General features: G+C 45.4%; 1 protein-coding gene and 1 long non-coding RNA gene across 3 annotated transcripts in view; one reads left to right on the top strand and one right to left on the bottom strand.

The window, feature by feature from the left end:
- The window catches only part of CDC42BPG (CDC42 binding protein kinase gamma), a 217,607-nt gene that overhangs the window by 183,625 nt on the left and 18,815 nt on the right, over positions 1-15,167 (top strand). For both annotated transcript variants that reach the window (XM_029611052.1, XM_029611053.1), the window contains exons 30-33: positions 6,119-6,216; positions 6,523-6,607; positions 7,037-7,157; positions 8,489-8,606. In XM_029611052.1, coding sequence (XP_029466912.1) covers positions 6,119-6,216; positions 6,523-6,607; positions 7,037-7,157; positions 8,489-8,606 — 422 coding nt within the window. The remainder of the gene's footprint in view (positions 1-6,118; positions 6,217-6,522; positions 6,608-7,036; positions 7,158-8,488; positions 8,607-15,167) is intronic.
- Positions 152-6,381, bottom strand: LOC115096449. Its single transcript, XR_003858077.1, has 3 exons — positions 6,316-6,381; positions 375-465; positions 152-235 (listed from the first exon to the last, which is right to left on the bottom strand). It is a non-coding gene; the product is annotated as an uncharacterized LOC115096449 (long non-coding RNA).

Genomic DNA, 15,167 nt, shown 5'->3' with positions numbered 1-15,167 from the left:
TGAGGTCTCCAGCACACACAGTTCTGCCAGTGCACCTCCGTCATAGAAACAGAATATGACCGTAGATAAATTGGGCACTGTACTGACCCTATGATTAAGTTCTGTTGCAATGCCATAGACCCCAGTTGATCTGTCTTCACATCTAAGGATCCTCTACTTATCCCAGATTTTCTTGAAATGTATTGGTTTTGCCTGCACCACTTCCCATGGGATGCTGTTCCATGTAGGGGCGGTTCTATCATGACACAGGGTGAGGTGGTCGCTTTAGGCAACAAAACTTTAGGGAGGCAGAATACACACACACACACACACACACACACACACACACACACACACTTTCCCAGCTGCTATACACTCTAACTCTCCCATCTTACTTCTTAGACTTCTGGCATTGGCATATGTTTTCTTCAACTCTGATACCATCTTCATCTTCACAGGAAGGCTGGTCCATGCATCCCCCATTCTCTGTAAAGAAATATTTCCTTAGATTAATTCTGAATCTATCCCCCTTTACCTTCACCCTATGGACCCCTCTTCTAGAGCTTCCTTTCTACTGAGAAAGGCTTCCTCCTGTACATTTATTCCTTGCCCAGCGGGGTAAAAATGGCATTGCAAAGGCAAACTGTTGGAGACTTTATTACAGCAAAAATAACCAAAATCAGTCAGAACAGGATGGGGTTCTTTGTGGGGGAGGAAGTGGCAGGAAGATGGGAAGGGCTGAGAATTTGGGGTGAGAGGGGTAAAGGGGGGGGGACAAAGTAAATGGTTTGTCTTCCCTCAGTGTGTATGCAGTTGGGGTTTGGATGTGTTGTCTGAAGTGGGGTGGGGTCTGGAGAGAGACGGCCTGAGGAATGAGAGGCAGAGGTCAGCATAGAGAGGAGAGAGGGACCCCTTATATTCATGTGCAACTTCAGTTTAGTTCAGGAGGGGGGCTTAGTTGTGGATGTTTTATTTCTAGAATAAATAGATAGAGGCAGGGATTACAGGAGAACCATGTTAAGAGATGCTCAACTCCTCAGCGTCACTAAAGAAAAAGAGATGATGTGTTTAACTGAGCATGTCTTGTCTTGAGGTAAACGTGATTTCATTTAATATAACGGGAATAGGCACACCCATAAAACGCAAGCACCTATTAGACTATTTGAAGAAGCAAAATTCAAAACTGGTCTTTCTGCAGGAGACTCATTTTAAGTGATTATAGAACTTGCCAGGTTACAGCAAGAATGAGTAGGGCAGATCTACTTCTCCTTTTATACATCAAAAAGTAGAGGGGTCTTCATCTTGCTGTATAAAAATCTTCCATTTGAAGTGCATAAGCAGTTCACTGACCCTAAAAGCCAATATGTAGTCTTGGAATGCTTGCTGTTTGGGGAACAATTTACATTGACTTGTATATATGTCCCAAATAAAGGACAGAGGGAATAATTATAAAAGATTGGTAGTGAGTTTGGAAAGCTTCTCCTTGCTACCTTATATCCTTGTCTGGACCTTGGGAGGTGGACAGGCAAAGGGTGAGGTGGAAGGTCTACACATGTTAATGCAGAAGCTTGGCATCCTTGATATGTGGTGAAACCAATACCCCTCAGACAGGGATTATACATGTTTTTTCTCAGTGATATCAATCGTATAGCCCCATTGATTTCTTTCTTTGTGTGAGTGCTCTCCTATGAATGGTAGGACAAGTCAAATCTCAGATCATAGTCCAGTCTTGCTACCACCGAAATTTTTTTTAAGGGTGATTGGCCAGTAATCCATCGCTATTGGGGAATGATCATTTTTGTGATATGATAGGGAACACAGTAAAGAAATATAGGAGATTCATGAGGGGGTAGAGCAGAAACCCGGTGGTGATATGGGAGATGCTGAAATCAGTGCTCTGGGGAAAATTATTAGCTTTGCAATTCATCAGAAGAAAGTGAGAGAGTAGAAAGAGAGGTTGCAGGAAAGGCATCTTAGAATGTTAGACTCTGCATAAGGCTAGTTGTTCCCAACGAGACTGTAAACTGTTGCAGAAAGCAAGAGATGGACTTCAGCAGCTCCAAATTGAGGGAATAGAAAGTGCTGCAGTTTTCCCTGCAAACGATTTAAGAACACGGGAATAAGACTGGGGCGTTATTGGCTAGTATGATAAGGGAGCTGAAAGCGTGGACATTGATTAACAATATTAGAACGAAATCGGGTGGGATTGCTCAAATTAAGGAGATCAATTCACTAATTATAGTGTGGATAAATAGGCAGTCAGTGCAAAGAGAGAGTGTGTAGCCAAAAAACAAGCTGTTCAAAGGTCCAAGACAATTTCATATTTTTATTCGATAGGCTCCAAAACAGTAGTTCAAGCAGTGTGCAGTCCCCCAATGACATCTTTAAAACCATATTATGAAGAGCAGTATATAAATCAAGGGGAGGACCAGCAAGTGGACCTGGAGGAATATATATACAGGTTGTTGTAATGCCTAGGGTGACGGAGAGGCAGGCAGACAGGTTGGCTGTAGAGTTGCCAACTGCCATATTTTTTTTTTGGAATGTCAGGATTTATGCTTTTGTATCCGGAAGCCAGAGATGCCATGAAAAACCAGAAATTGTCCGGATTTTCATCTTCTGTCCTGCTCTGCCTGCAGACTGCAACGTGCGTTACCCAATCCTGATGAGCAGGGATGGGCCAATCTGGCAGTCGCCCAGGGTGCCATCCAATAGGGCGCTGGTTGCCTCACTCTACATCCAATGACGAAAGAGGGAGTAAGCTGCGGGGCTGCCCGGTGGAGTCCAATCTTCTGGCAGCCAAAGATAGCAGGAAGCTGCAGGGCTGCCAGTGGAGGCCAAACTGCCAGTGGCTGAAGATGGCAGGAGGCTGCAGGGGTGCCGGCCTAGCCCAAACTGCCAGCAGCTGAAGATTTCAGGAGATCGCAGGCCACCAGCAGAGACCAAATCATTGGCAGCTAAAGATGGCAGGAGGCTGCAGATCAGATATACACAGTGCGGCTGAAGTGAATTAAATCAAAGATCTGGGAGGCCAGGATGTATGTGTGAGAGTTTGTGTGTATTTGTACAAACCTACAGGCCTGATCTCTTCTTGCAAGGGCTTCCTTCACCACAGAAACTCATGAAAGGGCTCATGCCTGCTTACAAGCCTCATGCTGACATTCACTACTAATGCTGCTGTTGCTGGTGCCTGAAGAGTGCTGCTATTTTGAGGTGCTTGTGATCTCAGTTGAAAGTTTTGTGACCCCATTTGGGGTCCTGACCCACAGTTTGGGATGCCCTGGGCTAGAGCAGCATTTCCCAACCGGTGTGCTGTTGCTGAAGTACAGGTGTGCCGTGGCTGCAGTCTCATTTCCTATTTCCCTCCTGGCCTGCAGGATGTCCTCCCACCAGCAGGGGGTGGGAGAGAAACACTTAGCAGCAGCTGCTCCTGCTTTCCCCTTTGCTGGCTCTCCCCTGCAACAGAAACTGCGGGGGATCCTGTAGACTCATGAAACCTGCTGGCTCCATGCAGTTAAGATTGCAGAGGGAAACTGGAAAGGAGGAAGAAGCAGCACTAGGTAAGCCTGCTCATAGACTTCTTCTGTACAAGGGTTGGGGGTGAGGAAAGGGAAGCTGAATATGCCAGCGGGTGTGGGGGAGTATGAAGGGAAGATGATGATGCTTCATGGGATGGGATGGAGGGAAAGGGAAGGTGATGACGATGCCAGGGACTGAGGTTGAGGGAAGGTGATGCCAGGGGGGTCGAGAAAAAGTGAAAAGATGACAGGGAGTGAGGCAGATGGAAGATTATGATGATGATACCAGGAAGTGAGGGAGAGGGCAGGGGATGGGAAGGGAAGAGAAGGTGCTTGGCATGGGGGGTAGAGGGAGTGGGAAGAGAATCATGTTACGAGGAGTGAGGAGGTGGAGAGTAGAAAGTAATGATGATGCAAGTCGGGAAGAAGAGGTGGTTGAAGTGGGAAGGTGATGATGTGGGGTGGGAGAGAGGGAAGGTGATGATGCCAGGGCATGGGGGAGAGGGATGGAGGGAGAGAGAAGGTGATGATGCCAGGGGGAGGGGAGATGGAAGGTGGTGATGATGATGATGATCATACCAGAGGGTGGTATGAGAGGGGTAGAGGGAAAGGCATGATGGTGGGAAAGGTGCAGGAGAAAGATAAGATGATATTGGTTGGGAGGAGGAGTAGAGGGAAAGGGAAAGTGATAATGCTCAGGGCGAGGAGAACAGATGGAGGGAGAAAGAGGTGATGATGGCAGGGGGTGGGGATGATTGAGGGGAGGAAAGAGATGGTGGGAGAGGGAAGATAATAATAATGCCGGTGGGGGGGGGGGGGGGAAGAGGTGGAGAGCTAGAGAAAATGATGATGATGCCAGGGGGGGGGGGAGAGGGAAGGGAAGATGATGATGTGAGGAGTGATTATAATGCTGGGGGGAGGAGGAAGAGGGAAAGGAGAAGGTGATGATGCTAGGGGACTAGAGGAAGAGAGAAGGGAAGAGAAATGTGATGGTACCACTGGGTAGGGGAGAGGGAAGGTGATGATAAAGCCAGTGAGATGGGGGGGGGGGGGAGAGGGAAGAAAAGAGAAAGTGATGATGGGGAAGTGGTTGATGTACCACAACGAAGTGAACCTTGTGCCAGGTGTGCCACAAAACAAAGTTGAGAACCACTGGTCTAGGGCTTGGCAGCAAAGATTTCATGCTTAAAAAAAAAAAATGCAGTCACACGTGTGGGTTGCAAAGCCTACCAGTGCAGTACTGTGTAAGGATTAACCATAATTTGGCACACATGAGGAATTTAAGCCTAAAAAATCAAAGGGGTAAAATTTTCAAAGGTCTAGCCAAGATGTAAACACATGCAATAGGAAGTATCACATATTCAATTGCAAATATACTTTTTATGGTGCACATACTTTTGGCCACATTCAAAAAATGTTCCAGGAGATGTGATACATTCCAGTTTTAAAAAAACACACATGTAGGAGTTATACCACTACTACACTTATCTGAGGGAGTCTGTAGGAAACTCCCTCAGACTACCAAGGGACTGGGCACAGCTGTTTCGCCCGGTCCTCCTTAAGAGCCAAAATCACATAGAATCCTGGGTGAAGGGAGGAGCCCCTCACCAGAGTATAAGATCTCAGGGCCTAGAAGAGTTAAGCAGGCAGAGACCCACTGTGTGCCAAGACCTGTTACGTTTAAGGACCGTGTGTTGCCTGAAGTTAAGGTGAGCTGCACTGTTCTAATTTTGGTTTTTACACTCTAAATAAAATGTACCTAAGGAACAGCCAGAATCTGTCTCCTTATTTCTCTGGCTGTCTCCAAGCCACTATCGCCCAAGTTACCCAACTTACCTTACACCATTGTTCCACACCAGGTAAGTGTGCACAGGGAATTATAGTTGTACATCGAGCTGACTTTCAAAGACAATATACCTTGTTTGAAAATCAGCTGGATTTGTGTGAGCTGACAAGTAAATGCGTACTTTTGCTGTTAGGCACTTTATTGAAAATCTACTCCTCTTATATTAGAGCTGTTTGCTTCTCTACTTTATCTTACTTTTATTTACTTTCCTAGCATAAAAATCGGTGGCCCTTACTAAAACGTCTTCCTTGCAGCTCACCCCCGCTTGCTATTTGAATATTAAGACTCCCCACCTCTCACTTCTATCCCACCCCCTGCGGTGCACACACAGATCTGTAAATGCACCTCACTTCTGCCCTGTAACTTACATTGCTATTCCAGCCCTGAGATGCTGCCTCCGTCCACCACAGCTTTACTAACACACCTCAGTCCCGCTGTGCAGCACCCTCTGCTGTTCCATTACAGAGCCCTCTTCCCACCCTCCACATACTTCAGTCCAGATTCTGCCCTCCATCTGATGAACCTCTGATATATGCACAATGTATTTTATTTAAAACGTATAACCTGCATATTACATTACAGTTCCCGGCAGTTTATACTTATTACATTCATAGCCAGAGAGCGTACACTGAAATTGGTTTGGGGGGTTTTTTTTTGTTTGTTTGTTTTTAATAGACACAGACAACACTGATGATAAAATTCTGTACTGGGAAAAAAGACCCATGTTAGTTTTCAAATGCCAGAATTTCTCTTCAAGTACTGTCTCCTCTGCTAGGTTACAGCGCCCCATACTTGACTGTCTTCAGTGAAAATGCCGTGGACGTATTTGATGTGCGAAAGGCTGAATGGATCCAGACCATCCCCTTAAAAAAGGTGCTTGGCAGGGAATGGGAGGTGGATGCTGGGGGGAACTGGTAGGGAAGTACCATATAAGATAAAACAAGGCATCACATATCATATGTGGGTCCTTACCAGCGAGGTATTCAAGCAAGCATGACAGATTGTCAGAACTCACAGTAATCGTCTTCCACTGGCACTCTGCAGTTACAAACAAAAAAAATTAATTTTTTTTTTCTAATCCATTTTCTGAGTGACTTTTAAACTAAGCCTTGAGACTCTCATGCTTACTTTTCATTTGCTGGTCTGCACTGTCTTTACACGTATTTTTTAATACATCAGGTTCGCCCGCTGACCACAGATGGATCCCTGTGTCTCTATGGGACGGAGAAGGTCCGGTTAGTATATTTAAGAAATAAGTTTGCAGGTGAGTGACTGAGCCAACATCCTTGCTCTGACTTTTGAGACCTGTCTGGCCTCTTCCCATTTCTCCTCCCTGATGCAGTATTGCAGACCCCACCTGATCTTCCATTTTATCCCTTATTACCCTGCAACTAAGGATCCTCTGTGCCTATCCTGGGCTTTCTTAAAATCCTAAACTGTGTTTGCCTCCATCATGTCCCTTGGGAGGCTGTTTCATGCACCCACCACCCTTATGTTACTCCTGACAGTACTCTCTTGAGTTTCATTTCACAATCTCATGTTCTAGAACTTGTTTGCTTTTTTTGTGCATTATCTATACTCCTGAGGTATTCTTCTCGCCACATTCCTCCGAGGAATTGCCTACGTCTCCCTTCACATTAAAACCTCCTGCAGACCTTTAGCCCCTGTGCTCTCCCTCTTATTTCATTGACAGAAAAGGACGAGTTTCGTATACCAGAGACAACCGATAACAGCCGGCGCCAGATGTGGAGGACCAAGAATAAACGGAGGTTCTCCTTCCGCATCTCTGAGGAGGAGAGGCTGCAGCAGAGGAGGTGAGGAAGGAATTGAGGGGGGGGAGGGTTGTGGGTACTGGGACAGAGGAAGTCCGACCATTAGAAGCATCTGGGGCGGTAGGGGTTCCAGAAATTTTTGTATAGGGGCGGGGGGCATAGTGAATTTCAGGGTAGGCAAGAACCAGAATGGTCCAGCCAGAATGTGAGAGCAAAGGGGGAGGGGGGGGTGGTCTTCGCTCTGTTGGTTCTCCTTTGGAGTTGACTCTGGAGAGGGGTAAAGGATAGAAATAATGGCAGAATAGACCCAGGAGCAAGTCAAGGGAGGGAGATCCTGAGCTGGAGTTTGGTAAAGTCAGTGGCAAGGAGGGTGGGGGGGGGGGGGTCAAAAGCTCCTGGGTGCTAGGCCACAGCGGGGCGTCCGGTGTCATCTCTTTGTATTTTTTTCAGCTGTAGGTAGTAGGTGAGAAGAGAGGGTTATTTAAACTGTCTGCTGTTTCTGTGATCTTAAACATTTCTACAAGGAGGATGGTAGTGGTAAGCACCAGAGACCCTTGCTGTGCCACTGGGTAGAGTCAAGGAGTTACTGGGGAGGTCTTTGAGATTACGCAGTGAGAGAGAGAGATTTCTGATAGAGATGTGAATCAGAACCGGAACTGGTTCCGATTCCGGGTTCGCGGACTATCAGGAAATTTTTTGCTTGCGGTCTGATCGTTTGTTTTTTTTTATCGGCTGCGCCCGAGCCGATAAACAAAAAACCCACCCCAGCCCTTTAAAACACATCCTTTAGCTTCCCCCACCCTCCTGACCCCCCCCCCCCAAAACTTTTTAAAAGTACCTGGTGGTCCAGGGGGGGTCCCGGGAGTGATCTCCCGCTCTCGGGCCATCGGCTGCCACTAATAAAATGACGCCGAGGGCCCTTTGCCCTTACCATGTGACAGGGGCTATCGGTGCCCTTGGCCGGCCCCTGTCACATGGTAGGAGCAATGGGTGGCCCGTGCTATTTTTAAAGATGGCGTCGGCCGTCCATTGCTCCTACCATGTGACAGGGGCCAGCCAATGGCACCGATAGCCCCTGTCACATGGTAAGGGCAAAGGGCCATGGGCACCATTTTGATTAGTGGCAGCCGACGGCCCGAGAGCAGGAGATCGCTCCCGGGTTTAGGGGTTGTTTTTGTGTGCCATTTTTCCCACCCTCCCCCAAAACGATAAGAGAGAACCCCACGAACAATTTCGTGGGGTTTTCCTATCGGTTTCGGGGAGCCCCCGATTTCTGACGAGTTTGTAAATTTCGTACGATATTTTCAATCGTCAGAAAAACAATTCACATCCCTAATTTCTGATTCTTTTATGATCTGGTTTGATACTCGCAGGGAGATGCTGAAGGATCCACAGATGAGGAGCAAACTAATCTCCAATCCGACCAACTTTAATCACCTGGTTCATGTGGGCCCTGGTGATGGCAAGCACCAGTTGAAGGACTTGCCAGCGGTGAGCAGGCAGCTTCTGGTTTTTATGCTGTGCACTGTGATTCTGTTTTTAAAACTACAATTTAAAAACAAAAACCTGGTATAAAACTGTCACTTTTTTAATCAGTTGTTTTTTTTTTCAAATTGTATATGTAAGATGGACTTTAAAATCATCTGTCTTGATCCAAGGAAATGAGCTACACCTGAAAAAGAAAGATTAATAAATGAACCATTCTTTAGTTAGTTAGGACAGAAAACTATCACAAATGCCCAGAACAGACTGCAATATAAACATTCATAATCAACAAACATAAAACAAAACAGTACCGGCATAGTAATCCCTAATTCCATTGATCTCTTAAGGAAGGTAATTTTATAACGATGTATAATTGGGTAAAATCTGTGTCTATTGTTTGTGTAGACTTTACCCTGAACTTTGAAATCAAATTTATGTGCATAAATTTGCTGGTAATTGGCCTGGTAGGCACGGAATAAGTTACATGATTATACTTGCTATTTCGAGAGTGTAAATTGTAGAGGTTAACTTACACACATAGGGCCTGATTTTTCAAAAGCATTTACATACTTAAAATGGGTTTTAAATGCACTTTATCTGTGTAAGTGGGCTTTTGAAGATTGCTACAATATATGCCATTGAATTGTCAATAGGTTTTATCTGCATTAAGTGCACTTAACGTGGGTAAATGGCTTTTGAAAATTGCTGTGATAGTACGTTAAATGTACATGCATAACTCTTTTTGAAAATTCACTTGATACCTTTTAAAATTAGAAAATAAACACCATTCCTTTATAAACTACATCACACAGCTTACATCCCTCCTGCACACAAGCTCCATTTTAGTGCACATGAAAAGAAGAAACCAGTTGTCACTACCACCACACTCCAGGAAATGATCTCAAGATGGTTGCCTACTGAGGAGGAGGTGTCAACCTGGGTCACCATCACCGGACCTGGCAGGAGCCCTTCTCAGCGCTGGAGCTGCTCTGTCCGGTTTATGCCGGTGGGCACACAAGCATGTTCAAGGTTTGTGAGCCAATATTTCCTGTATGCTGACTTCACAATGCACAAGATCAGCATACAGGAAAAGCTGGCCCACACATTTTGAACATGCTCAGGCTGCCAGCCGCTACAGACAAAAGAGTTGTCGCAGCAGGAAGGGCTCCCTCTGCTAAGCTTGTATATTGCTATCCCTTGGCACCATAAGTTCTGTGCTGTTGTGATCCTCTTTTTCCTCATTGTCCCCAAGAGCAAATTCAGCCAGATGGGCCTAAAATAGTCAGGGCAGGATCCCCCCACCCCTGACAGCTCCTCCTGCATCATTCTCCTGTGCTTCCTCAGGCATGCAATTTAAAAAGGGCAGCGTGCCAAAAAAGAAACAAAGATCTTGAGCCATTGGCTTACAGATGTATCACTGAGGGGAGGCAAAAGGGGGAAAATGCAGGGAGAAGTAAAGGAAGCTGATATTGGGAATGGGATGGAGGCAGGGAGGAAGGAAGGAAGAAAGAGGTAAATGCTGGGAATGGGAGTAAGAAGAAGGGGGGGGGGGGGGAAGGAGGCAGAGGCCAGATGCTGGGGGAAGGAGAGAAGATAAGAACATAAGAACATGCCATGCTGGGTCAGACCAAGGGTCCATCAAGCCCAGCATCCTGTTTCCAACAGTGGCCAATCCAGGCCATAAGAACCTGGCAAGTATCCAAACATTAAATAAATCTCATGCTACTGTTGTTTATTAATTAATAGAGGTTTGTGGATTTTTCCTGTAGGAACTTATCCAAACCTTTTTTAAACCCAGTTACATTAAGTGCTGTAACCTCTGGCAATGAATTCCAGAGCTTAACTATACGCTGGAATTCAGTTTGTTTTAAATGAGCTACTTGCTAACTTCATGGAGTGCCCCCTAGTTCTTCTATTATCTAGAGAGTAAATAACTGATTTAAATTAACTTGTTCAAGTCCTTTCATGATTTTGTAGAGGCAGAAGGTAGATGTTCTGGAAAAAATTAGTAGCACTATATTCTACAAACCCACCAAGGTGAATAAATATATCAATTCTACACAAAAATCCACCTTATCACACTATAGAGAGAAACTCATATAATACTCCAAAAAAATATGAGTCTTAAGACCACATCTAAAGTATAATCATTGGTCATTCATATGTAAATTATTTGAAAACTTTTCAGAAAACATTATCTACATGAACTTCGGATTCATAGTCTCACATGGGTATGCAAACACAACGATCTCATCACTGCCTTATCAGTTTCTGAGGCAGTGCTGACATCTGAGTGCTCATAGAGCAGGCCTTCACTTGTATTGTGGCAATCCCAAAAATCTGTCATTGTAAACTAACATATTTCATAGGGGTTGCACATGACCATGCACAGCTGTGCCCTGCTACATCTATATAAGCAAATAGGCAACTCTCATATAGAGATGGTGAGGGCCTTGGCCCTTGGTCTGTCATGTTGGTTATGTTAACTGCAAAAGGAGGCTATAGAAGGATGCTGGCCTGACTGTCGGAAGGTTGGATTGGGAATAGGATGGTGTCATAGTGTAGAGAGAAACCTCTGAAATGATTAGGTCATAGTTTTTTTGGTGAAGACAGTAACAACACCCACATGTGACATAAAAAAAAGGTTCACCTCATTGAACCAAAGGCAAAGCTGTGTTAGAAACTATATACTTACTCTGATATGTAACATATAGCCATTATGAAATACCTTTGTATGTCCAGCTCTGGGATATTCATATTGTCCAGCTTTATGTAGGTACATAGAAGATCTGCAGAGTAGTTTGTTCTGATAGCTAGTATCAGTTACAGTCCTTATCCTTTATGTTGCCATACTTAAAACACATAGGCTGAGGACTCCAGGGGAGACATGCTATCAGAATTGTCATCCTCCAAGCAAAGGCACAACTTTTCAGGTGTATACAAGTTTGAGGCCCTTGCTTTTCCATGTGGCTGACACGCAGGAGTTAGAAAAGATCATATTCTGACATAACTTGTTGCAAATACAGTAGAGTTGCAGTCCTATAGGATGTGTCTGTTGCGACCGTCGGTCTACGATGGCTTCGCCCCGCCTACCTCACTCTTCTTGCGGCTCCTCCCGCTCACCTTGGACTACTGGCTGCTGTGGCGTCTGTCTGCCGACCTCTCTGGCATCCCCGGACCGGCTTTGGTGCTGCTTCCCGCCATGCTCCTCCAAGGTACCATAGGGCACGCGCACACCGCCCTCATCTTTATTTCCTCATTGGCGCGAACCTCAGGGGCGTCCCCCTGAGATGACATCACGCTGCCCAGATATTTAAGCCTACTACCTTTGCTAGCTAATCGAGTTAGCAACCCGGAACTCTACCGATGGGATTTGCTCTCCGTACCGAAGCTACTCTGCCACTCCAGCATTATCTGGAACTCTTATTGCTAATTGGGTACCTGCTCCTTGGGGACCTCTTCTGCTTCTTTCAGGTGCTATCAGGAAACCGGTACTCTCTCCTCGAGGGTCCATGTTCCCTGAGTCACTGCCTGCATCTGCTGGAGGGAGTCTGTAAAATAATTAATCCCTTACATATGTGTGTGTCTGGGTGAATGATGTGATGTGTTATGTAAACCTTGGTCTGATAACAGAGTCTGGGGGTGAATTAGGTCTGGTGGTTTTCTTCCTTACTACACCAGCCCATGAATAGCGTATGCACCCAAAGAGCACACACTGGCTTTAGCCCCAACAGTCCTGTGCTTCCACACTTTAGGATGGAAGCTACAGGTATGGTAATGTGTAGGCAGTTAGGTTACAATTCGTGAGGCCATTTTCTAACATTGCACCTTGGCCTGACCCTGTTAATTCATTCATCCAAGAAGGGGTTGAGAACCTTGGCAGCATAAGAGCTCAGATATCCAGCGCTGAAGTCAAGATGTCCTCTGTAGAAGCAGGTTTAACCCAGGAAGAAGACAGGTGAGAGCAAGGCTGGGAGCTGGGAAACCTGGAGAGTAGACAGGAGCTAAGCAAGACTCCCGAGGAGTGGGTGCCTTGAGCATCCTTGCTGGAGCAGCATAACCCCGGAGGGTAAGTAGGAGCGAAAAAGGTCCCCGAAGAGCGAGTACCTAGAACGCCCTGGTGTAGCCAGCGTTACCCTGAAGGGTTTGTAGGAACGAGAACTCAGAGCGGGACGCCTCTGAAGGAAGTCAAAATTAGCTAGAATGGAATCCTTGCTAACTCATAGCTGGATTGGAGATCGGAGGCCAAGGACCTGGAGATAGTGACATCATGCAGTGGGGATACCCCCGAGGTTCCTGCCATGACGTATTCAAAAGAGAGGGCGGCGCGCGTGCCCTAAGTGACCTCAGTGTAAGAATGGTGAATGCAATCACCCATGCCGGTCCAGGGATGCCAGAGAGGTCGGCGAAGAAAGGCGGAGGCAGCCATCTTGCCCAGAGGAGAGGAAAGAGAAAGAAAAGAGGTGAGACAGAGTGAGTGCAGCCGTCTGTGACCGGACACAAGAAGATTATTTGGATTTTCAAAAGGCGTTTGACAAAGTTCCTCATGAGAGGCTTCTAGGAAAAGTAAAAAGTCATGGATAGGTGGCGATATCCTTTTGTGGATTACAAACTGGTTAAAAGACAGGAAAAAGAGAGTAGAATTAAATCAACAATTTTCTCAGTGGAAGGGAGTGGGCAGTGGAGTGCCTCAGGGATCTGTATTGGGACCCTTACTTTTCAATTTATTTATAAATGATCTGGAAAGAAATACGATGAGTGAGGTAATTAAATTTACAGATGATACAAAATTATTCAGAGTAGTTAAATCACAAGCAGATTGTGATAAATTGCAGGAAGATCTTGTGAGACTGGAAAATTGGGCATCGAAATGGCAGATGAAATTTAATGTGGATAAGTGCAAGGTGATGCATATAGGGAAAAATAACCCATGCTATAGTTATACAATGTTAGGTTCCTTATTAGGAGCTACCACCCAAGAAAGAGATCTAGGCGTCATAGTGGATAACACATTGAAATCATTGGTTCAGTCTGCTGCGGCAGTCAAAAAAGCAAACAGAATGTTGAGAATTATTAGAAAGGGAATGGTGAATAAAACGGAAAATGTCATAATGCCTCTGTATCGCTCCATGGTGAGACTGCACCTTGAATACTGTGTACAGTTCTGGTCGTTGCATCTCAAAAAAGATATAGTTGCGATGGAGAAGGTACAGAGAAGGGTGACCAAAATAATAAAGGGAATGGAACAGCTCCCCTATGAGGAAAGACTAAAGAGGTTAGGACTTTTCAGCTTGGAGAAGAGACGGATGAGGTGGGATATGATAGAGGTGTTTAAAATCATGAGAGGTCTAGAACGGGTAAATGTGAATCTGTTATTTACTCTTTCAGATAATAGAAAGACTAGGGGGCACTCCATGAAGTTAGCATGTGGCACATTTAAAACTAATCGGAGAAAGTTTTTTTTCCACTCAACATTGCTGCATTACCCCTAATCAAGCTTTTCTAAATCTAGTTCACTTGACTGCGTATGGAGGTGAACACTAGCTAGATAGCACCCATCTGACATACATGCCCATGTACCCAAGAGTCAATATGCTCTCTGGAGAAGGCAACAGGAGCCACTTCTGAAGCTCCATAGGAAGACGTTTCATGTTTTGCTCTTGCTGCTCTTCCTTGGTGGCATACAATTAACTTTCCTTTTTAAGGCCTAGACCACATGGTCTTCAACGAGAGAAATATGCCTAGTTGGAATGGCCAATGGCTCTCTTGCGTGCAAGGTAATGTTTATCTCAAACCTCTAACCTAGTGAAGCCTTAAGACAAAAAAACCACACAAGAAAGTAAAGTTTCAAAATATGTGACCACTTTATTAAACAACATTTGTAGTCTCAACATTCAAAGCAATTCAACATCTTTGGTAATCACATTCGGCAAGGACAAGATCTCAGATAGCACATTTTGTGGATACATGTACATACATTGTTGCAAAAGACAATACATATACAGAAAAATGATCTGATCCTTTGGTAAAATAATGATTGCAGCAAAGAACCTAGAAAGTGGAAGTGGCAACCCAATTTCTACAATACAGCTCTAATGTAAGAGCTGATGCCAGCACAAAAATATGATGGCAAAAGAAGGCCCCCCAACAGTCCATGCTGTAAGAGTGCACTCAAAAGGGACTGCAAAGGGCCACGGCAGCAAAGTTGACATATCAGGCAGCAGGATCAGGATTGGAGAACGCAGCATGAAGGCAGCAGGACCAGGACTAGAAAGCATAGCATGGAGGCAGCAGCCCCAGGAAATGAGACAACAGCTTGGAGGCAGAAGTAGAATGAGATGAGATGAAACATCAGCAGCATGATGAAATAAGACAGCAGCAAGAGCAAGACTGGAGACCACAGCAAGGAGACATAACTACAGGCAGAGCATAGAGGAGGGCATAAGGAAGCAGCAGGACAACACTGGCAGACAGTAGACAATCCACATTAGCAAGCTGCCACGGGAACTCTGTAAACAGGATGGGCCCAGCAGTCTTCCATCTAGCTGGCACAGGAACTCTGTAAAG

The sequence above is a fragment of the Rhinatrema bivittatum genome, chromosome 8, assembly GCF_901001135.1.
Source record: "Rhinatrema bivittatum chromosome 8, aRhiBiv1.1, whole genome shotgun sequence".
NCBI lineage: Eukaryota > Metazoa > Chordata > Amphibia > Gymnophiona > Rhinatrematidae > Rhinatrema > Rhinatrema bivittatum.
Note: the sequence above shows the minus strand (reverse complement) of the source record. Positions and strands in the feature narration are given on the sequence as shown.